Source organism: Leptonychotes weddellii, chromosome 16 (genome assembly GCF_054177405.1).
Source record: "Leptonychotes weddellii isolate Sample4059 chromosome 16, ASM5417740v2, whole genome shotgun sequence".
Classification (NCBI taxonomy): Eukaryota; Metazoa; Chordata; class Mammalia; order Carnivora; family Phocidae; genus Leptonychotes; species Leptonychotes weddellii.
Window position 1 is genome coordinate 4600762 of NC_138384.1, and position 22172 is coordinate 4622933.

General features: G+C 48.0%; 1 protein-coding gene across 3 annotated transcripts in view; it reads right to left on the reverse strand.

Annotated features, from left to right (window-relative positions):
- CDH13 (cadherin 13) overlaps positions 1 to 22172 on the reverse strand; it is a 1287326-nt gene that overhangs the window by 77338 nt on the left and 1187816 nt on the right. For all 3 annotated transcript variants that reach the window (XM_081807354.1, XM_081807356.1, XM_081807355.1), the window contains 2 exons: positions 8056 to 8238; positions 1343 to 1596 (listed from right to left, as the gene is read on the reverse strand). In XM_081807354.1, the coding sequence (XP_081663480.1) occupies positions 1343 to 1596; positions 8056 to 8238 (437 nt within the window). The remainder of the gene's footprint in view (positions 1 to 1342; positions 1597 to 8055; positions 8239 to 22172) is intronic.

Genomic DNA, 22172 nt, shown 5'->3' on the forward strand with positions numbered 1-22172 from the left:
TCTCCCCACCCCAGAGTCCCCTCTTCTGTCTCCTGTTGTGGAAGTACAAAATGACAGTTAAGCCCCCCAAAGACAACCTAGATTAGTATGACTGCCTTAAGGTCTGTTAAGCTACTAGTTTCCCCATCTAAGGACTTAAGGAAAGCTTGCTCTTTGATATTTAATTGCGTATTTCCTTTGCCAGGTACCCAGCAGGAAAAGGAAAGAGAGAAAACAGAATGGCTATTTCAGAGTCACATTATTGTCGGATTTGGTATAGTTCCGACCTGTATCTAGTTCATCTGGCATTTCGGAAAGTTCTGTTGTGAAACTAAATCCCCTTCTGGGTTGGAAACTAACGTGAGCTGCTTTCCTGCCAGTTTGCTCCAGTAACGGGGCCACGTGGAGACCGTGATACGTTTCCAGGTGTTTCAAATCAGGAAAATGCGACACGTGTTTATTAGAAGTGTATCTAATACTTGATTATCTGTTCCTCCTAGGAGAAGAAGATTAGATTTTGGAAGAGAAAGATTAATAACTTTCTTTTGTGGAGACAAGCGTGCATTTGGACCTGCACGCCCAATTTAGGTTCGTCGTGAAACACTGTGCCAAGGAGAGCAGTTTGTCTCCTCTGGCTCTGTGGGTAATGATCACTTAATTAAATCTTGTCATGAAAATACCTTCTTTCTAAACACCAGACAGAGCTTAAGAAATGAAGACAGAAATATTTAAAGACTATTTTTTTTTGGCTTGCCATTTATCAGTGGAAACCCTAACCCCGACGTTCCATTTCTAAGTACCAGCAATGTCTGGTTCCTGCCCCTTTTGACAGGTTCAGAATCCACAGCACTTAGCAGAGAGCACGGACTTTGCAGACTGTCCTATTTCTATTCTGATTCCTCTGCTACTAAGCTGGGCCGCCTTGAGCTATTACTGAACCTCTCTGGATTCATAATACCCTTGTCTGTATGTGGAGTCAGCCAACGCCTTCCTTATCAAGTCCTGGTGACAAGAATATAGGTCAAGTGTCTGAGAGGCAGGGGGCCATAGATGGTGGCTTTTCTTTTTTTCAGGGACTATGCTTGGCACACCCCTCTGGCCATTTAGAAACACAGCCCTCAAGTCACCCTCTTCTGGAGCTGCTCTAGTGCTGGGAGCCAGGTGTGGGGGCAGTGGCCCCCTGGAGTCAGCCTGGTCCTGATATCATCAGCCATGAGCTCTTCATTATGACATGTACCTTCTACTTACCCAGATCACTAACAAATTTAATTTAATGCTAGTTCACTCCTGACAACCAGGCCTGCAGCCGGAAATGAAATACCATTTCTGTCTCGGGTCCCCAGTTAGGGAGTCGCTCACCCACCTGATGGTTTGATGCTGCAGGGAATCGGGGTCCGTGGCGTTCACGGTCAGGAGCACGCTGCCCACAGAGATGTTCTCCTGCCTGGTCACCGTCATGGGGTCTGGGTAGAAAACCGGACCCTCGTTGACATCCAGGACGGTGATGTGGACGGTGGCCGTGGAGCTGGGGCCGTAGGAGACGTCGGGTACCAGCGGGTCCTCATTTTCCACTTTGATTAGCAGGGTGTGAAAGGCAGAAATCTCGTAGTCCAGGGGCTAGAAAGCAGAGACGGGAGGCTCAGCATGTGTATCTGCTACAAAGGGTGGATGCCTTTGCCCCAAGTCCCTGTGATACCCCACGAGCCAATGTGGATGATCAGGGATGGATCCAGGTTTTGTGGGCTAACCTGAATGCAATGTGGGGTCCTCCTTTAGGATATGAAACATACAGATACAGAATTCAGGATGGAAGCTGGTAGTGTTTTTGGGATCGAGAATAAGTGACAACACATGATGTGAGCCTCAGAGTCCTGGGGCCCCCGTCTGAGACCTCTTTAGGCGACGCCCTTGCCCTGCTGACATTAAAAAGCTTCCTACCTGTAACCTGTAGCCCCATGACTCCAACACTCAGGGGGGGTCGGGGACGAACAGCTCTGCAGCCTAAGCTTCGCCAGCTACGGGGTTCACCCTGCCTCGGTTACCATGAGGGGGAGGTCGAATGGAAAAGGCAGCCCAAAGGTCCATTCTCAACGCTTTCGTCTCACTGGCCACAAGCGCCGAGGCTGGAGTCCGGACAGCAGGTAAAGGAGTTTCTCCTCCCACAGGTGCATTTCCGGGGAGGGCGTCATGTAGGTAAAAGGACTGGAGAGGATTGGAGACACGTGGGGTTACGCCTCCGGGCCCTTCCCCACCTGAGGGCATTTGAAAATGTGCGGGGTATTTTCAGTGGTCGCCATGACTCAGGGGCTCTGTGGTCAGATACGGGGCAGGGGTAGTCTTTGTGAGACACACGACTGTGCTGGGACCCCCCCCCCAACATGATGGTGGACGGTCCTGGCCCCAGGGTCATGGAGGTGCGGCCCACTCTAGGCGAGTCTACGAAAGAGGCGGATAGTACTTGCCTCCCCCAGCTGCTGTGCAGAGTAAATCAGATCACGTTCAGGAAACCCCACTGTAGACATTATTAATATGGGGGTCCTGCCCATCATTGAACGACAAGGATGGCATTCACTTGGCCACTCTCTTTCCAAACCATAAGATGATGCCGGAGTGACATTTCCTGTCACTGAGGGTATGTGGGGAGACATTTAGGTCAGATGAGGGCAGTTGTTTTCCTCATGTTGACTGCGGGGGATGAGTAGCTAACTCCTCAGACCCAGGACATATGGATACGCTTGCTGGAAGGACAGGACTAAAGTGAGTACAGGGAGTTGGTTCGCACTCGACTGGAAGGAAGCAAATGACAGGCAGGCTGTAAGGGCCACGGGAAGTGGGAGCAGCCTGAGACCGGGAAGCTGTGGAGAGAGCCCTGCGGGTGTGAGAGCTGGAACTGAATCCAGCTGGTTGAGTCGGGCTCAGAATGACTGTAGGCAAATCATGTTACCTTCATAATAACTAACATGCATTAGCACACCCCACATGTGTGCACGTGTGTGTGCACGCACACAGAGGAAATGCTGACACAGGAGGGCTTCCTGATGGCAACAGGACCTCCTCTCTCTGCACTTGCAACCACTCCTGGAGGGACTTAAAGAGCTAACAGATGTAATGCTCTTGGCACCTAGGCACTACCCAGTTATATTTTGGTCCCATCCATCCCTGAAACGCAGGAATACTTCACCACTCCATCCCTTTCCAGGAAGAGGTTTCTGTCCATCCCAAGTGATGCCCCAAATATGCAACCTCAGTGAAGTACATTTCAAACAGGGGCTGGGGGTTGCCATGCTCGGAAGACGTGCATCCCGATTAGGATACTGAAGGGCAGAAGCCTTTGGCTTGTTGGGTCGTGACCACTTTGCACTCTGTGCTCTGAGCAGAGCTGACACGCGGAGCCCAGGATCCGGGAGCCTCCCCCACCGGCCCCAGTGCCGGGCAGACCCAGCACGCTTCTGGAGACGAAGTTAACTAGCAAACTGACATTTGTGAAATCCCAAATCTAGCCCAAAGGAATTTTCTACCACGATGAAAAGGCCACCAGGCTGGGGTTTCTTCCCTTTATGAGCTCCACGGGGCTCGGAACAGCAGAATTTGGGCCTGGGGTTGAGGCTGACATTGTGAGCGGGAGGGCCAAGCCACCTGCAGCATGGAGTGGGGCAGACCCGGGCGGAGGGAGATCGGGGTCCTGAGGGGACGAGAGCTGGCTTATTTACACATGACCTTGAAATAGAATGGCTAAAATGTGTGTTTCTTTACGTGCTAGGTACATGTGTGTACATTTGTTGGATAAGTACATGTGTGCCTTTATAGTCAACATGCACACGCATGTCTTTGCATGTTAAATGTGCATGTGTGTTTGTCTATATTAGATATGCATGTACGTGTATGTATGATAGGTGTGTGTGTGTGTGTGTGTGTGTGTGTGTGTGAGTTAACTCTATTTGGGTTCCCTGAGACTCCAGCCGAGTCTGGAAGCAGAGCCTGAGGCAGGGATTTGGAGTATGATTTACGGGCTCAGCTTCTCAGAAGAGAGGGAGAGAGCAAGGATGTGGTCTCTGCAGGAGTCCAGCCCAGTGCCGGGGGAGCTCTGGAACTTTCGCTGACCGCCAAATCAGCCCCATCTCAGGGCAGGGGCTGGCCTTTTGCATCTGCCTCCAGTTAGGCACAGACTGCAGGCTCTCTCCAGTGGGCAGAGCTGGCCTGTGTTCCCCTCTCGGTGAGGGCAATTCTGGGAAGACAAAGGCTGGGAGCATTATCTGTCAGCACTTGGGGCTCTCGGAGTGGCAACCTCACCCAGTAAGGGAACCCGGTGGGTGTGTTAGTCTCCTAGGGCTGCCAGAACGAAGGACTGGGTGGCTTAATACCAAGGAAATCAACCGTCTCCCAGTCCTGGAGACCAGAAAGTGCAAAATCAAATGTGAGCAGGGCCATGCTAGCTCTGAAAGCTCTAGGGGAACCTTCCCTGCCTCTTCCCGGGGTCCTGTGGCCTGCAGCCGCCCAACTCCCATCTCTGCCTCCACGGTCACACGGCCCTCTCCCTGCGTGTCCCTGTCAGAGGGAGGGCTCACTCCCTCCACCATGACCTCAACTAATCACATCTGCAGTGACTCTTATTCCAAATATGGCCACATCCACAGGGTCTGGGGGTAAGGACTTCAAAATATGTTTTCTTGGGGGACATAATTCAATCTATACCAGTGGGGCACCCATGGCTCCCCGACCCCCACAATATACATGTCTGATTTTCACCACCGCCCTTCATTATTTTCCATGACATTATTTGTCCCTTACTGTGCACCTACTGTGAGCTAGGAGTGCTCTGTGTGCATCAACTCACCCAATCCTCACTTTACGTCATAATAGTGGGTGTTTTTAGTCCCCTTTTGTCGATGAGGGAACAGGCTCAGAGAGGTTGAATAACTCAGTCAAAATCACACAGCTAATAAGTGGCACCGGGCCATGCTTTGTGGCCCGGGGAGTGTGATGAGAAAGGAAGAAGAACCGACATCCCCTGAGTACAACACTGGCCTGGGAGGGTTTGAGAACTGAACAGTGCTACAGGTGAAGGGGGGCGGTGAGTCTCACAGTGCCTTTCTGGAGGGCAGGGCCGCTCGAGCGCTCGTTCCCATCTGCACGGTGCTGGCTGTAATAATTCGAGCTGTGCGTTCCCTGGGCTAGGCCACCGGGAGCTGGCACAACGTGGCTCTCTTCTCCTGGACCCTGCTCTGGCTCACAATGGATGAAGAAGCCCTCCTTCATCTCGGGCATATGACTTTAGTAGTGTGATCTGTCTGATGCAGGGTCTCTGGATCAGGGAGGGGAGGGAATTGGAAACACTTCCAATAAAGTTCCAGAGAGTCGATCCAACTACTATTTCACTGAGCATCAAGTGAGGGTGTGGACTACTGTCGTGGAGACTTTAAGGGCTGGGAAAGCCATCCCACACGGGAAGGGTAAAGAACCTGGGGTTTGCTGTCTGGAAGAGGGAGGGTTTGAAAGTGATCCAACAGTGATTTGTAAGCCTATTACGGGTTTGGGGATCAAGGCTTTCTGGATGTTTCCTTCTCCTTCAGGGACAAAAGGGAAAATACACTTAAAATGGAGGGTGGATTATGTTCAGCTGAAAGGGTAACTCTCTGACAGTTTTGGAATAGGTTTACAAAGCAACTAAGAGCATTCCTGACTAGAAGGTTTTAAAGAAGAAACAGGTACTTGCTTTCCAGAGCTGTTAGGATTTGGTCCTGCAGGGAGGCAGGACTCCCCTGGGAGCCACACAGTCCTGAAACTTCTGCTCGTTCTTTGGTACGCTAACTGCTAACTGGTTAGGGCACAACTGCTCATTGCCCAGTGACCATGCCCACTCTGTGCTCCCCTACCCATCTCTTCCTGCAGAGGCTCCAAAAGCCAGATTTGGACTTCCAAGCCTTCTTTGCAGCTGAGGATGGGTAGGTGTTATCTGGCCAATGAAACATCACAGGAAATTATCTGAGAAACCACTGGAAAAGATATTTCCTTCCCTGATGAGAGGAGACGGGCACTGGAGAGCACTCTCTTGTTTCCCTGGCTGCCTTCTTGCTTCCTGCCTTAGAACATAGCAGAGGGAAGACGTGCTGGCTCTCTGACACCTTGAACTGCCAGCCAATCGTAGACTGGCCTACCTTCACCTAGTTAGGAAATCATTAAATTCTCTTTATTATTTAAGCCACTATCAGCCTGGTATTCTGTTACTTGCACCTGAGAGCATTCCTAATGAAGCACTGGGTTGCTGGCAAAGTGAAGAGCATGGGGAACAAGGCCTGGCCTGCCTGTAGAAAGCTGTCCTGGGGCTTCGAGTCAGGTGGGTTGAGAAGCAGAGAGAGCCCAAGGCCCTCAGAGGAATTCACATGGCAGGCAGCCAACGGGAGGGGGAGTCTCCATTTTAATTCTGAAGCAAAGGGAGTCCACTCACTAGTAAAACTGGCACCCAGAGGGAGCCCCAGGAGCTGCAGGCACCTCCTCCGCAGGAATTTGCAGGTGCAAACTCATCCTCAGGCAGTGCTCATGCACAAGGCTGTGCTCCACGAACCCCAGCATCTCCTGGGGCCCGCAGCACCTCTCCCTCATACGGTGACCCTGCAGGCATGTTTGGGAGGGGCCCAGGAACCTGGGTTGTAACTAGCCTCCCCAGTGATGCTCCTGTATGCTAACATTTCAGACTCAGCATCATGGGCCACAGTGGCGATGTGGGGAGAGGGGAACGCCCCTTTGTGACTCTGGTTTTCTCGTAGTGTCTGTTCCTCAAGATGTCGCACACACGGGCCGGGGAGAACTGCACTCTTCTAGGATTTATGATGGGGCTGTATATTTCCCCAAGCTCTACCTTCCAGCTGCAGGTTTGGAAAATTGGAATTGCCTGATGGCGTTTATGGATACAGGCTCGACTTCCATAACTGGAAACTGCTGTGGTTTGCAGGAGAGCCGCGGCAGGAGCTCCTGACGACCTCGCCTTTGCCCGTGTTATCAGAGGGGAACCAGGAAGCCCCGTGGGTGGTTCTCCTCAGCCAGACCTCTGAGGTTCAAAATGAATCAAGTACTGGAAAGAACAGGGCTTGGGAGAAACCCAGTCCCTCCTCCACCGGAGCAAGCCGGAAGCATCTCTGAGATCTGCCATTCTCAGAGGCTCTGGGTCCTGCCCCCGGAGAAGGTTGTGGAACTGTGTATGGGACCCTGCTCGAGGCTGAATAAGGACCTCCCAGTATGACCACGGGTGGATCCCCGGAAACTTATGGGGCAAAAGGGACTTCACAGATGTAAGCTAAGGACCTTGTGGACCGAGAGGATCCTGGATTATCCCTGTGGAGCCCTGGAGTCACAGAGGTCTTTAAAGGAGGGAGGCAGGGAAGTCAAAGGAAGAAACAGACGTAAGACAGGAGCTGCCTGGCTGCCTGGAGCTACAAGAAAGGGCCACAAGCCAAGGAAGGTGGGTGGCTCCCAGCCGCTGGGAAAGATAAGGACATAGGTGGTCCCCTAGAGCCTCCAAGAGGACCCGGCCCTGCCATCCTTAGCCTGAAGCTGATTTTGGAGCTCTGGCCTCCAGAACTTATAAATGAGAATATAAGTCTGTGTTGTCTGAGGCCACCGAGGGTGTGGTCTTTTGTGACAGCAGCCCCAGGACACGCACACGGGCTCCGAGAGCCAGGCCCTGTTTATCTCCTGTTTGTAAGAGAATAACCGGGACTCTGCTGGGACAGACTAAGAAGACATGTAATGATCCACATTTTTGATCAGAGATCTTTAAAAAACCTTCACATATCCTGTTTTTGCGTATCTTTGATAATTCATTTCCAATCATATGGAGAATCTCGTTTAAAAATTAACTTTGGGTTCTTTTTTTAAGGTTACACATACGTTTGAGTTTCCTAGAACCTGTGAAACGGGTTGGTTTAGTGGCTGTGAGGATATTAAGTCCACCCTTAAGCCCTGAGCCTTTTTCTTTTTCAACCCCAGGAAGAGGAGACTAGGGCTGCCTTCTCCTTGACCTTCCCCAGCAGGGAGGCCCTCTGCCTGGCGTGGAGGGAGGAGCATGGGAAGTCCACTTACTTTGACCACGGATAGCATCCCCTCGTTGGTCTGAGGGTTGGTGTGGATCTCGAAGCTCTGGCCAGGGTTTCCGTTGATGATGGTGTAGGCCGCCCTCCACGCGCCTGTGGAGGGGTCGTCCTTGTCTTCAACTGTCAAGTTGACAATAACCCCCACAACTCCTTCCTCGACAGTGGCTTGAAACTGCAAACAGAGCAGATGGTTACTGTCACTATTTGGTAAAGACAGCATTGACCCTCTACAGAGCCCTTCCCACAGGCCCGGCAGTGGGTCCATTACCCACATCAACTCATTTTACGGTGAATAATGCAGGAGAGCCCAGCGGGCAGACGGTCCGCTCCTCCTCTTGGCCTTCCCCGCACCGAGGTGGGGCCAGGAGACTGCCTTCTCTCCCCCCTCGAATGTGGCCAGAAGTGATGCTTGCCAGCTGGCAGCAGCCGTCCCTTCTTCTCGGTGCCTCTCCTTCCATCTATCTACACACACAGGACCCCAGGACCCCAGGGCAGGGTGCGGCCACAGACGGAAGAACGTGGGTCCCGAGTCCCCCCACCCGTCCTGAGCTGTTGTTGAAGGAGAAACAGACTCCTACGGAATTTGAGCCTTTATACAATTTTGTGTGTCTGCTCCTGCAGCCTCACCGACCCTCAACAACAAGGTCACCGGGGCGCCGGGGCCCCTCCCTTGCATGTGGAGGGACTGGAGCTGGAAACCCGGTGTTTGACTCCAAGGCCTCTGCTCAATTGCACCATCTCCTCTGGAGAAGAGAGCCCATTTCACCTGCCCCACCCCTTCCCCACAACTAGCAGGACTTTCAAAACCCATTTCCTAAGGAAACATATAAATCAGTTGTTTGGAGCCTTGCTGTGTCCGTGTTTTTATTGTCTTACATCTCAAATACTTGCTGCAAGTAGGTGTGGTGAGAATAAATCAACAAATGAAAAATCAGTTTTCCCATAGATAGAGAATTTCATGAGCTATCTTTAGCACATTCCTTTGAGCTGGAAGCATAAAGTATTGTTTTGGTGCTTACCTCCGACATACTACAGGTGAATAGTAATCTGTTTGCAAATATTTTACAAACAAGTAATACCAGTAAGCTGACAAGAAGAAGAAATATCTTGGAATTTCAATTAGTAGGAAAGTGAATCTAGAGACAGTGAGGCGATGTCAGAAAGCCCTTGTGTTCAAAGAGAAGTAATTTGAGAAATGGGGTTTCAAAAGCAGTAGCTGATTAATTGACTTGCAAATCATTAATCATAAGCCTTAATCTTGATGCCTTGGGGGGATGGGGCGGGGACAGTTACTAATTTGTCTACCACACCTCAGCAAACCTGGGTGGGTTGTTCGTTTCTGTGAAAGGGGCGCTGGGAAATTCTTGAAACCTGATGGCAGGATTGAAAGTAGCTGGGGAGGGGGGAGGGGGGATGCTGTCACATAGATAACGGCTCCAGGCGACAGTGAAGTTGACCTGATTCCTAAGTAGTCCTCTCTTCTAGCTTTCCCTCCTTCTCACAAAATTCATGGAATTCCTAAGCTTCAATCTAGATAGGCGGTTCTCAGTCCTGTCTGCACATTAGAATCTCTTCAGTTTTTTGGTTTGTTTTTTTAAATAACATGGGCCCTATTCTAATTCAGTGGGTTTGGGGTAAGGCCTGAGATTCAGTATTTTCTTAACCTGCCCAGATAATTCTAGTATGCGGTTCTGTTGAGAGAAGCATGATAGAGTCCAAGGTCAAGGTCAAGAACGGTAAGGAGGTGTCAATGTCGAGCCCACCCTGGTACTGAGCGGCTGCCTGGGCTCCATGCTGAGGGCCTGCGGTGCATCTGGCTCAGCAGGAAGGAGTGCTGGGATCGGCCCTTGCTGTCAGCCGCGTGTCCTCGGTGCTATCTAATCCCTTCAGATTCAGATGAAGAAAGAGGCACAGAGAAGGAAGAAAGTCCAGAGTCGTTCAGTGAACCAAAGATCAAGTCCATGTCTCTGGGTTCCTGTAATCTCTGCTTTTAGCAAGTTCTATTACTCAAGACCCCCATCACTGAGGCCCGTCCTTCACCCCTGCTGTGGTCCAGGGCCAGAGGACTGGTTCTCTGGCCCCACTGATCACACCAGACCTCAGCTCATAACCTGTCCTTGTGTGTCTTCTGACACCTGTAACTTAGGACACCAGGTGGGCGATTACGTGGGCACAGGGAGCGCTGAGACTGGACGATGCTGGGATCCATCCGTGTAGTAAAGGTGCTGGTACAACCAATATAGAGGTGAGGAGTTGCTTTGTCAAAGTGGACGAGGGTCACATTGCAGATGAAGACACAGAACACATCATGATTTTGAGGAGGCTGGAGGCTCAGTGAAGGCTGTGCTGTTCCCAGCTTTCTCCCCAGCCCCTCACATGATGCTAGGTGCAGAGAGGGGACCCAGAAAATATTTGTTGAATGAGTCAGTGGTCTTAAATACAGGGCGTGGGACCTGGCCTCAAAGGCCAGGGCAGGAGTGGGGGGAAGAGGAAATGTGAGGGGTGCAGCTCTACAGGGGCCGTAAGAGGGACCGGCTGGCTGATGATGCCTGATCCTGCCGCTTGCTTGATGTTCCAGAAGGCTAAGGATGGACTGATCTCTCTTGTTCTCCAGGACATCTCTAGCACAGCTGCCCTGTGACTTTCGTGGATCTTAGGTAATGTTACCTTCATTGGCCCTTCCTACCATAATAGGTTTTCATGGGTTTTAAAAATTTCATTTTTTTCTGATGTGAGGAAAAAAATTAAAATTTTCTTTGACCCTGAAAGTTCTTTTTCTTCTGATTTTAGGACCCTAGGCACTGTGCCTATGACACCTGATGGATGACTCGGCCCTGATCCCCAGTACATAGCACAGTGCTGGACACATGAAGATCTGATGGACAGATGGATGGATGGGTGGATTTGTAAAATTAATATTTAGGCCAGGTCTAAGTGGGAAAAAAACCTGTGCAGTTTTCCCAGGACACTTTTCTTTTTTAATGTCTGTAGCACCTACCATAGGGGCTGACATAGAACACCCTTTTAGTGTGTGAGCAAATGATTCCAAATGGAATAATGTGGTATTGTTTTAGGAATTCTCACAGTGTGTATTGTGGTCCTGATATATCCTTATTTGTAGTAATGTGTCCACAGCTACATTTTCCTACCACCCATCCACCCATCTATCATCCACCCATCCATCATCCATCCACCCACCCATCATTCTCCATCTATTCTCCATCCATCCTCCATCCATCTATCCATCCACCATCTATCCGTCCATCCATCCATTCTCCATCCCTCAATTTATCCATACATCCATCCCTCCATCCATCCCTCCATCCATCCTCCATCCATCATCTATCCATCCATCCATCCATTTATCTATTCATCTATCCATCATACTCTATCCATTTATCCATCCATCCATCCATCCATTTATCTTCCTTCCTTCCTTCCATCCATCCATCCATCTTCCAGACCAGTCAGTCAACAATTTGGTGGGTGGCTTCTCTGTGCCAGGCATGATATAGTATTAAATTCTAGGGATATGCTAGAAAACAAAACAGACATGGCATATGTATGGTTATAAAACTGTGCTGAATGTTAGGAAAAAAGTAACACTGAGCCCGTAGCTTGAATGGGGAGTGGTGAGAGGGAGTGGGTGCCTGAACCAGTCTGGGGAGGGCCCTTAGGGAAGAATTCCCTGAAAATGGAAAGCAGATGAGGGGTTAAGAAGGGGAAAGGAGAGAGAGCATTCCTGGCATCTGGAACAGCAGGAGCAAAGGCCAAGGGTGGAGGGAGCATGGTACATTTGCAGTACGGAGGGAAGGTGGGTGTGGCTGGAGTGCAGGCAAGGGCCGGGGAGAACTGTCTGCCATTGGACTCCAGAAGAGGATAGAGTCAGATCATGTAGGGCTTTGGGAGCCACAGAAAGGCATTTGGAATTTACCTTGAAAGTAAAGTGGAGTCTAGTCAAGGAACTGGGTTATGTTTAAATCTACTCTTGAGAGAATTCAGAAAAAAAAAATCTTTAAATATAGAAAACATACAACACAATTATTTTAGTCTTTGTTAAGACCATTATCTGATTCTTGCATAAACTACAAAGCCAGTTTCCTTGAGCATCCATTTAGAAACTCATTATTGCTTAATTAAATACCCATTCTATTAATTCTATTCAATGTTTTAACCCCATTATGTAATTCAAGATGGAAAATCAAATAGATTAAAATGAAATAGTACCATTTTATGTTTCTATAGCAATGCTCACTTTGTGATTTAGAAACAATAGACATTAATTTAGCATACAAGAGCAGGAAGAATTATTGATTGTAACATTACTTCTTTTAATTGGAAAAAATAGATAAAGTCACTTTTCTGTTAAACTGTGTGGCAAATCAAATACCAGACGCAAAATATATTTTTACATAATCAGTGTGGGTGACCGGCTTGGGACATACTGAGGCTCATTAGCTCTCTCCCCTTGTATTCAGAACTGAGTATTTCATTCTGCTTTCTTTGACAATGTGGGGCGAGTTTTATGATGGACATTTAGGAAGAGAAAGGTCATCCATCACCAGGGGGAAGAGGGACTTCCATTTTATTTTACACCAAGAATAAATGCTCTTCCTCATTGAGCAAATGGTTGATTTTACGTTAAGGTTAACCTGAAATTGGAAATAATGATCATCAGGGTAGAAAGCCACAGCTAGGGAAGAAGTGACAGTGTGTGACTTTAAGGGACTGGACATCTATAAGCTTGCATGCCTGATGACTAGAGTCCAGGTTCATGAACTGTCATCCATGATGTTTCATGGATGGTGAACTTGAAAAGTTGGGATGTAGTCATTTGGGCCCTGGCTTTGGGAAATTAAAAGATAAGGTCCCAGAAAATTTTATAAACTTGAATTTCTATTTGTGAGGTTAAAAGCGTGGGGGAGACATCATCAGTAATTTAACTTGCAAACAATTTTGAGTCTATGTTTACATAAAGGATAGAGCTCATTGGAAAAATCTGATCTCTTGCTGATAGCCTAACAGGTAGAAACTGTGATTGCTAGGAATAAGCTAATACATTTAAAGATCCTGACACGGGCGCCTGGGTGGCTCAGTCATTAAGCGTCTGCCTTCGGCTCAGGTCATGGTCCCAGGGTCCTGCGATTGAGCCCCACATCGGGCTCCCTGTTCAGCAGAGAGCCTGCTTCTCCCTCTCCCACTCCCCCTGCTTGTGTTCCCTCTCTCACTGTGTCTCTCTCTGTCAAATAAATAAAATCTTAAAAAAAAAAAAAAAAAAAGGATCCTGACACATTGCTTGGCATAGGGAAAGGAATCAGTATTTGTTAGTGAGGATGATGATGATGGATTTTGTTTTGTACCATATGACATTCTTACTAGTAAATTGGAGGATATGGCTCAAACCCCTGTGACTCTTTCTGTCCTTATCATGGACTGCCTTTTAATGTATAATTTATATAGATACCTCATATCCCTGAAATTCCTGTGGAAATGCTCTTCTCTTTTCAGTTATGTGTATCTGACACTCACATACTTGCTTATCCCCGATTTGCTCTAACAACAGACCCTTTATTGCCAAGGCAAATGATGTTAACCTACAGCACCCACATTTAGAAGGGGTAGCTGTATTAGATATCTGGTTTCCTCCTATCTACGATTAGGATTCACCCCAGGATATAGAAAAATGAAAGAATTCCTTCTAGTAAATATCCTTTAAGTGTCTACTGCATGCCGAGGGGTCCACCAGAGGCAGGAAATAGAGCAGTAAATGAAAGGGACACTATTCTCTCCCCTCAGGGGCTTGCAGCTGATTGCCACATTTCCTCCCACTCACCTCCTTTCTTTATATGTTTTGTTGACCTATGACATATCCAAATATTTTGTTTCCTACCATTTCTCCACTCTCATACATCCAAGGCTGTACCTGTGGCCAATTACGGGTGCTTTTATATTTGGGCATGATTTAGTTTCCAGCTAATGGCCATTTCAATAAATGGTGCTGGATCATTTGTATATCCATGTGGAGAGAACAATGAATCTTGATCCCTACCTCACACCATACACAACATGTGTAAGGTAAAACTATAGAGGTTTTAGAAGAAAACATAGGGGGACATTTTATTTCAGCTTACAGTTAATGTTTATGGGCACTATATATATATATACACACATATATATGTATATATATGTAATATAATGTGTAAAATATTTTTAATATATAAAATAATACAAAAATATAAAATGTAATTATGTATGTGAAGTTCACATAATAGAACATATATAATATTTAAACAAAAATTTAACAAGTACACAGAGTTCTAAATAAAGTTCATTCAGTATTTTAAAGAAGCCTTTATGTCTAAGAAATGATTAACAACAGAGACCCACAAGAGACTCTGAAGGTGCTTGGCTGAAAAAGCTTCAGCCAGCCCTCAAGAACTGGACCTATTGAGTCCTTCCCTAGCCATACCCCAATAGGACATGCACAGACAGGCCCCCAAATGACTACAGAACCAAGATGGGAGGAGGACATTCAGGAACCCACCAGACCATAATGGCCACAGACATTGGTATATTTGACTCTTTTCTCCACCTAGTTAAAATTCTGTCATCTCTAAATACCCCTTTCTCTTTGAAGATGAGGAGTGGTGCCAGAGCTTTGGTTTTTAACACTCATGGAAGACAATTCACACAGTGAGAAGTAAATCAGAAGCTAGAACTCAGGCTCCCAACAAGCAGAGACAGCTTGGGGCATGCCCCTCCCAACTGTGGCTTCTGGAGAATGAGGTTCTTGTCTCTGATTTTCCAAAATACCAGATCTTTCGTAAGATAAGAACATTATAAGTAGACATTAAATTTTAGGATTTTTTTTTTTTTTTTTGAGAGAGAGAGAGCACATGTGAGCATATGCATGCATGAGTGCAGGGTGGGGAGTGCAGAGGGAGAGGGAGAGGGAAAGAATTTTAAGCAGACTTCATGCTCAGCATGGGGCACACCGTGGGGCTTGATCCCAGCAGCCATGAGATCATGACCTGAGCCGAAACCAAGAGTTGGGCGCTTAACCGACTGAGCCACCCAGGTGCTCCATTTTGGGCTCATTTTTATCTGTGGAATGTGCCAGCGTACATGTGTCTGAGAATCGTGGCCAGGTCTTCTCTCTTCTCACTGAGAAAAAGGCAAGTGAGCTAATTGTAGTTTAAATGGCAGAAACAATAGAATTCTACATGGTGGAGGTCAGTCTTCCTTTTCTGAGGATCCTTAAAGAAGATCCCAGCCCCTACTGAGAAGAGTGTTCTAGGAGGCCATTTGTGTCATGGGATCCCAGCTTCCTTGGCCAGAGCTGACTGGACCCAGAAGTGGTACCTAACTCACAGATGACCAATCCATTGTCTGCTTCATGAACAATCAGATGTTTCTCTAAGAATGTGAACTCAGAGAAATAGGGGCTATAATCAGAGAGTAAAGAGTCCTCAAATCCTAAGTTTCTGAGTAGTTGAGCATGGGGTGACCCTTTTTTTTTGTCCCTCAGACACCAATGACTAGATGCATAGAGAGGCAAAAGAGTAGACACACTGATGGTAAAACAGAGAGATCCCAGGGCACTCAAAAGACAAAAGACAGATGAGGAAGCATCCTTGGTCTCCCACTGGTTTTCTAGCCCTGCCCCCATGCCCATGAGGTTCTCTGCACCTCTTGTCTGCTGGATGTTTCTGGGCCTGTCAACGGCCCCATCTTCACCTGCCACGTTAAGTGGGTTTCTGCTCCTAATGGAGCCCTGGGGAAACCAACTCTGGCGGATGTCTGCCATTCTTAGCAAGTAAATGTGGCCTTTTTTGATGAAGATTTGGGTTCCACACATGTGTCCTCAAGTATCTTTTTGCACCTTGCTATGGAGAATTTCAAAAATTTATAAAAGCAGCCAGAATAAAGAGCCCTATGTGCCCATCATCAGGCTTCAGAGATTTTCATCTCGTGCCCCCCTGTGCTTCACGTCTCCCCATTCCTGTATTATCTGGAACAAATCCCAGACGTATCATTGTATCTGTAAATATGTCATTGTGTGTCTCTAAAAGATAAAGGCTCTTTTTAAGAAAACATAATCAAAGTCCTTTCTTGTCCAACTAACATTAATTTCTTCTGATAATTACTGTTTTTCTTTTATGCCAAATACTTTGATAAAAGCATTTGCATGTTCTCTCTATTATGGAAAGAGAGAGTACCTACCAGCTCTGGGAAAGGACAGTTATAAAGGGGCCTATTAAACTTCTCCATGTGTTGCCAGAGTTTTCTTAGTTAAATGTTTCAGGCAGGTGAAGAAATGCAAATGGTTCAACAATAATAAGGAACAACAGCTCAACAACAAAGCAACCTGCTCCTGAGTGAAGAGCACTCTCCAAGATTCACTGGTATCCCAGGCAATGTGGTTCTCAATCTGAGGTTCACAAACATCCTCCTGGTTGGTGTGACCCACCCACCCAGAGAAGCCCTGGGCTGAAAGGAGAGCTCTGTGCCTGGAGGGCTGCCATCTGTGGGTCCCCTTTCACCAAGAGGAGAGGCTGAGCATCCCCCGCTTTCTGGCTGTACAGGGGCAGGGGGATGGGCCAATGGGCAAGAGAGGGAGACAATATTCACTGAGCTTTCTGGTGGGAGTCATTCCCTTTTCCTGCCCAATGCACACGTCTCTGTGTTGGCTCATTCCCCACGAGGAGTTTCCACGTGTTGCAGACACGTTGGAGGGGCTGAGTCAATGACTTTCGAGGACAATGCCCAGCCAGGCCTCCTCCCTGGGGGCCCGGCAGTGCACCTGCTAATGCTCATTTTCTTCCTCTCCATGATCTTGCCTGAGGAGGCTTGTCCACTCTGCCAAATACACACATCTACGCGTGTGACTAAAGAAATGAGTTTTCAGGAAGAAGCAGCTTTGATAACAAAATGTGGCTTTTCCTCCATGAAACAAAATCATGAAGACACATAGCCACTGAAGCCCGACCGGAAACTAATGAGGTCGAGTAGTGGTTGTCAAACTGTGTTCCTGGGAACCAAGGACGTTTAAGGGATGGTACAGGAGTATCAGGTATTTTCCCCCCAAACAGTAAGACTTAAACAGCTTGGATCATGTTTTGTCTGTTTGGTATACTAGATTTCCCGCTCAAGATTTTGCCCGAAAAAAAAAATGTTTTGCTGTAAAAAGAAGTTTGCAAATCACTGCTTTAGGGAATATGGTGCAATAAATATTACATCAGATAAAGAGAGAAAAATTAAAAATAAGGAGCAAATAGGCCCATATTCTTTCTTTTCTGAATGCCAGGTGTGGACACATTATTCCGTCTGACAGTAGAATCTCTCCCTCACCAGAGTTTCTCTCTTTAAAGAATGAAAGAAAGAAAAACACATTTGTACATCTGACGAGATAATTGGAAATAGTTTAATTTTGAGAAGCAGAGAGATTTTCTGTAGAGATATGCATCCAGCCACAAATATTTGAATCGGGATAAAGAATGACTTTTTTAGGAAAGCAATCGCATGGTCTGCTCCAAAGACTTTAGAATTGGGTTAATGCAATTCTGCATGTTTGTAGGAGTGGGAACTTCAGTTGAGTGGGGCAATTTTGGGTCTACCTCTGATTCATGGGTAAATCCTATAATGTCTCTGAGTCTCTGTTTGACTACCTGAGATGTAGGGCATTGGATTAGAGCAATAGGTTCTTAACACTCATTACATGTTAGAATCGTTTGCAAACCCTTAAAAACTTCACATTCACAGGTTTTTCTTGGGTGGAGCCCAGGCATTGGTATTCCTCAAAAGTCACCCATATGATTCCGCTGAGCAGCCATGGCTGAGCACAACAGCTTGAGATGACTATAAGGTCCCCTCCTGGTGTTATGATCAGGCATTAAGGGAGCTTCGTGATCCCCTCCAGCTCACGTTGGGTCCTAACAGATGAAGACCCTGTTGTGAGAGCCAAAGGATGCCACTGGTGGAGAACCTTGAGAACTCTTACTTCTACGCTCATGGGGTCATAGGAGGTGCTAAGAAGAGCAGTGGAATACATTTATTTGCCAATGAAAATACAGGGCTAGCGCGCGGAGGTCACGGTTTTCATTGTCTCGAACACGAATCTGGTGCCCATTAACAGTTACCGCATTCCCCTCTGTCTGCCCCTCACAACCACGAATCTGCTTTCTGTCTCCGTGGATTTACTATTACATTTCATACAGACGGAATCACGCAACAGGTGGCCTTTTGTGTCTGGCTTCTTGCACTGAGCAGAGTGCTCTCAAGGCTGGTCCATGTTGTAGCAGACATTGGTACTTCGTTCCTTTTTATGGATGAATACTATTCCGCTGTATGGACAGACCACAGCTTATATACCCCTTTATCTGCTGATCAACATGTGGGTTATTTCCACTTTTTGGCCATTATGAATAACGCTGCTATGAATGCTCATGTACGAGGTGTGGTGTGGACTTGGGTTTTCCTTCTCGTGGGTAGACAGCTAGGAGTGGACGAGCTGGGATGTGCAGTGACTCCATGTTGGCGGGGGCGTGGATTGAAGTCATTTGTCAACATGCGTCTAGCACTTATGCTCCCCCTTTCAGACACTTGGGGCTGTGTACTGCTGGCTGGCTTCCAGAGCCCATTGCCTCCTGGTCCCATGGGAAGAGAAGCTATCCTTGAGACTGAGGCCTCCCCCTTTAATTGGCACGAGGTTTGGGAAGAAGTATCTATGAGACTCTTATCTCTTTCAATCCTTTGGCCAACCCACTTGGAGCAGCCCCCTCTTCTTCACTTTGCATGGGGTACTCCTCAGGGTAACGCAGACATGACACAGCCCCTGGAACTCATGGAGGACAAGCCTTCCTCCCTTCAAGCCACCTGCAGCTGGTTCTAACCAGAGAAGATATGTTTTTAATCTCCTGAGCTCTGGGAAAATCGACACACTTGGTTAGGCTCCTGATGCTAACACCCCAGTACAGATAAGGACAAGAGAAACCTTCTGCTTTCATTACAAGGGATTTGTACAAATTCATACATGGAATTGACTTACAGTTTCTAATTTATATTTAAATCCCAAACGTCTTAGTCAGAAGAAACCGCTCTATATCCATCGTCTGTGTCTGCACCGCTGATTCGTGCTTCAAATAGACCCCATGGGCCTGATTGTAATTCCCATCGGCACATCCACATACTTCTTCCCAGAGGTGGCTTATGGAGTTTCTGAGAACATCGGAGTCCCACAGGGAGAAGAGACGGATGGGAATCATTCCCTTGGGAATCAGACCCGATGAGAGACGGAGGATGAGAAAAATCATTCTCTGTCCTTTCCCTGCTCTGATACCAGGATGGAGGGACAACAGAAGTCTGTGTGGGGACAAGGGTGCCCGATGACATTCCCTCGCATTGACAAAGACAAACGAGGAAAGTCTCTTATGTTCAACGCCACAGGGAGCTCTATCATCTGTTGGCTGTGTGACTTTGGTCAAGAAACAACCTCTCTGTGCCTTGATTTTCTCATCTGCAAAATGAAAATAAGAGTACATACTCCGATGGGATTATTATGATGATTAAGAGAGAATATTTGTAAAGGTTTAGAGGCACTCCTGACACTTAGCAACATAGGGCCATTGTTACCATGAACACAGACAAAATGAACAAAGAAATAAAGCTCATTACCACGCACATCACCATAAGGAACACGACCAAGGAAATTAACTTGGCTTTTTTGGGAGTTTTTTGGTTACAGTAGCCTAGCCTTGCTAAATAATGTTTCAGTATAAAGCTCCCTTGTCACATAAGCTACTTAGAGTTGGTGCCACTTAGAATCAGAAGTGTCCTGACCGATACTTCTTATTCCCTGATTGCATTTTTTTTAAAGATTTAATTAATTTATTTGACAGAGAGCGCGAGAGCGAGAGTGAGAGAGAGAGAGAGAGAGTGTGCACAAGCAGGGGAAGGGGCAGGCAGAGGGAGAATCAGGTCCCCTGCTGAGCAGGGAGCCCCATGTGGAGCGCGATCCCAGGACCCTGGGATCATGACCTGAGCTTAAGGCAGACGCTTAACCGACTGAACCACCCAAGTGTCCCCTGATCATATTTTCAATCTAACTTACGGTTTCTCAACCTCAGCACTATTGACACTTTGGGTTGGATAACGATTTGTTGGGTGGGGCTGCCCTGTGCCTGGTAAGATGCGCAGCAGCCTCCCTGGCCTCTCTCCACCAGATGCCAGGAACACCCACGCTGCAATCATCAAAAGCCAGACATTGCCAGATGTCCCGGTGGGGCGTGTGCATGTATGTGTGCGTGTGTGCGTGCGTGTGTGTGTGAATTCCTCCCTGGCTGAGAGTCACTAATCTAGCTCAACCAGGCCAGGGGCTCCCCGTAAGTATCTGCCTCTAAATGACAGCTCACCAGTTCCCCCGGACAAGATTTGTCATCATGCTGGTCCCAGGCGGAAGTCTCAGAGGAAAACACTGAAATAGCATGATAACATTTTCTGGAGTAACTGAACCAGACATTGCCAGGAACACATTCAAGGGTAAAACCGAAGACTATAATTATTATGAAAATTATTGATGTAGTTTTCATTGCTATACAATTTTTGAATTAGCAACTGATAATCCTTTTTATGAAAGAAGAAAGGTAGTTTTTCTTGCTTTCCATTCTTCCTGACACTTGTCCGCCTTTCCCTTTCAATCAGCATGCTCCAGGCCTGTGTGTGGCCAGTGGACTCAGGCCTCCACACACAGACCTGGGGGCTGTAGCCAGGCTGCAAGGAAGGACGGCCGGGCCTGACAGGGGGCGGTCCTGTCCCCCCAGGGGCATTCTCAATGGGCCTCAGAAAAATGAGTTGCATTTTCCATTTGGGCCAGTTGGAGCTGTACTCAGACTCAAGCCTATGGGGCAATGAGGGATTATTGCCTGCAGCCCAGTGCTTCTCCCCGTTCTTAAAACCCTCTCGACTGGAAGCGTGGGCCTTGGGCCAGGGGCCTGGGCCTCACCTGGGAGCCAGTTAAAAACCCAGAGTTGGGGCAGCCCCGTAGACCTTCGGAACCAGATCCCAGGTGACAGCGTGCTGAGTCTGTCTGAGAAGTTGCTCCCAAGCTCTTCTGCCTACAGCTGCCCTCCCTCTCTGCTGTCCTTGCTGGTGACCCCGAGGCCAGAAAGACCAGGATTACCTTGGCCGTAAACTCAGCAGCCTGGCCTCAACACCGTCTCCTGGTGCTTCTGTGCTCTGGCCAGAGGGCCTGGCTCCTTCCTGCCCAGTGTGAGCTGCACCCCGGGGTTGGGTGGGGGCATCCCCATCTCCTCCTCAGGCCTGTCCCTAGTCCCTTACCCTCCTCTCTCCTCTCAAGTCTGTAAACACACTTGAGACCCTTCAGTTAAGAAAACCAAGCAGTGCAACAAAGGAAGAACAGCCTCAACTCTGTCCCTCTCACCTCCCCACCAAGAGGGGCCTGCATTTTCCCCCCTGCCCTCCCACTGTGCAGGTGCAGACTACTGACTATGTCCACAGTTGCTGCGAGGGCTGTGGACCCCGGAAGTAAGCCGTGGACATTTATTTGCAATCAAGGAACAATGTAATTGGTCAATGTTGAGATGTAATTAATGGAGAAAACATCCTGTTCAAGATTTCTTATTGGGTCTGTTGAACAGGGGCCAAGGAAGGTTTTCATGGGACCCTCATCCCTGCCCCCTGCCCCCCAGCGGGCAAGACAGGCCCCTCCCAGTGTTGCTCCAGCTACCTGGGCTGCTGCACCTGAGGGCTGGGGCGGGGGTGGGGTGGGGGGTGGTGTGAGGAGGGGAAGGGGGCTGGGATTTGAATATGGGAAACAGGAACTCTCAGAGAGTTCAGGAATTTTAAGTAAAGGTGACATTTTCAGCTTGACTTTTCCCTGCCAAGTGACAGGGTGGGACAGTGGGAATTGCCAGGTGGCATGGAGAAAGTTGGGGGGAGAGAGAGAAGCTAAGGGGGAGAGAGGGGAGCTAGAGATATAGAGCACACACAGAAATAGAGAGAGAGGGAGGGGATAAGGGGAAAGAGAGGAGGAAGGAGAGAGGGGGAGAGAGGGAGGGGGAGAGGGAGGGAGAGACACAGAAATAGAGA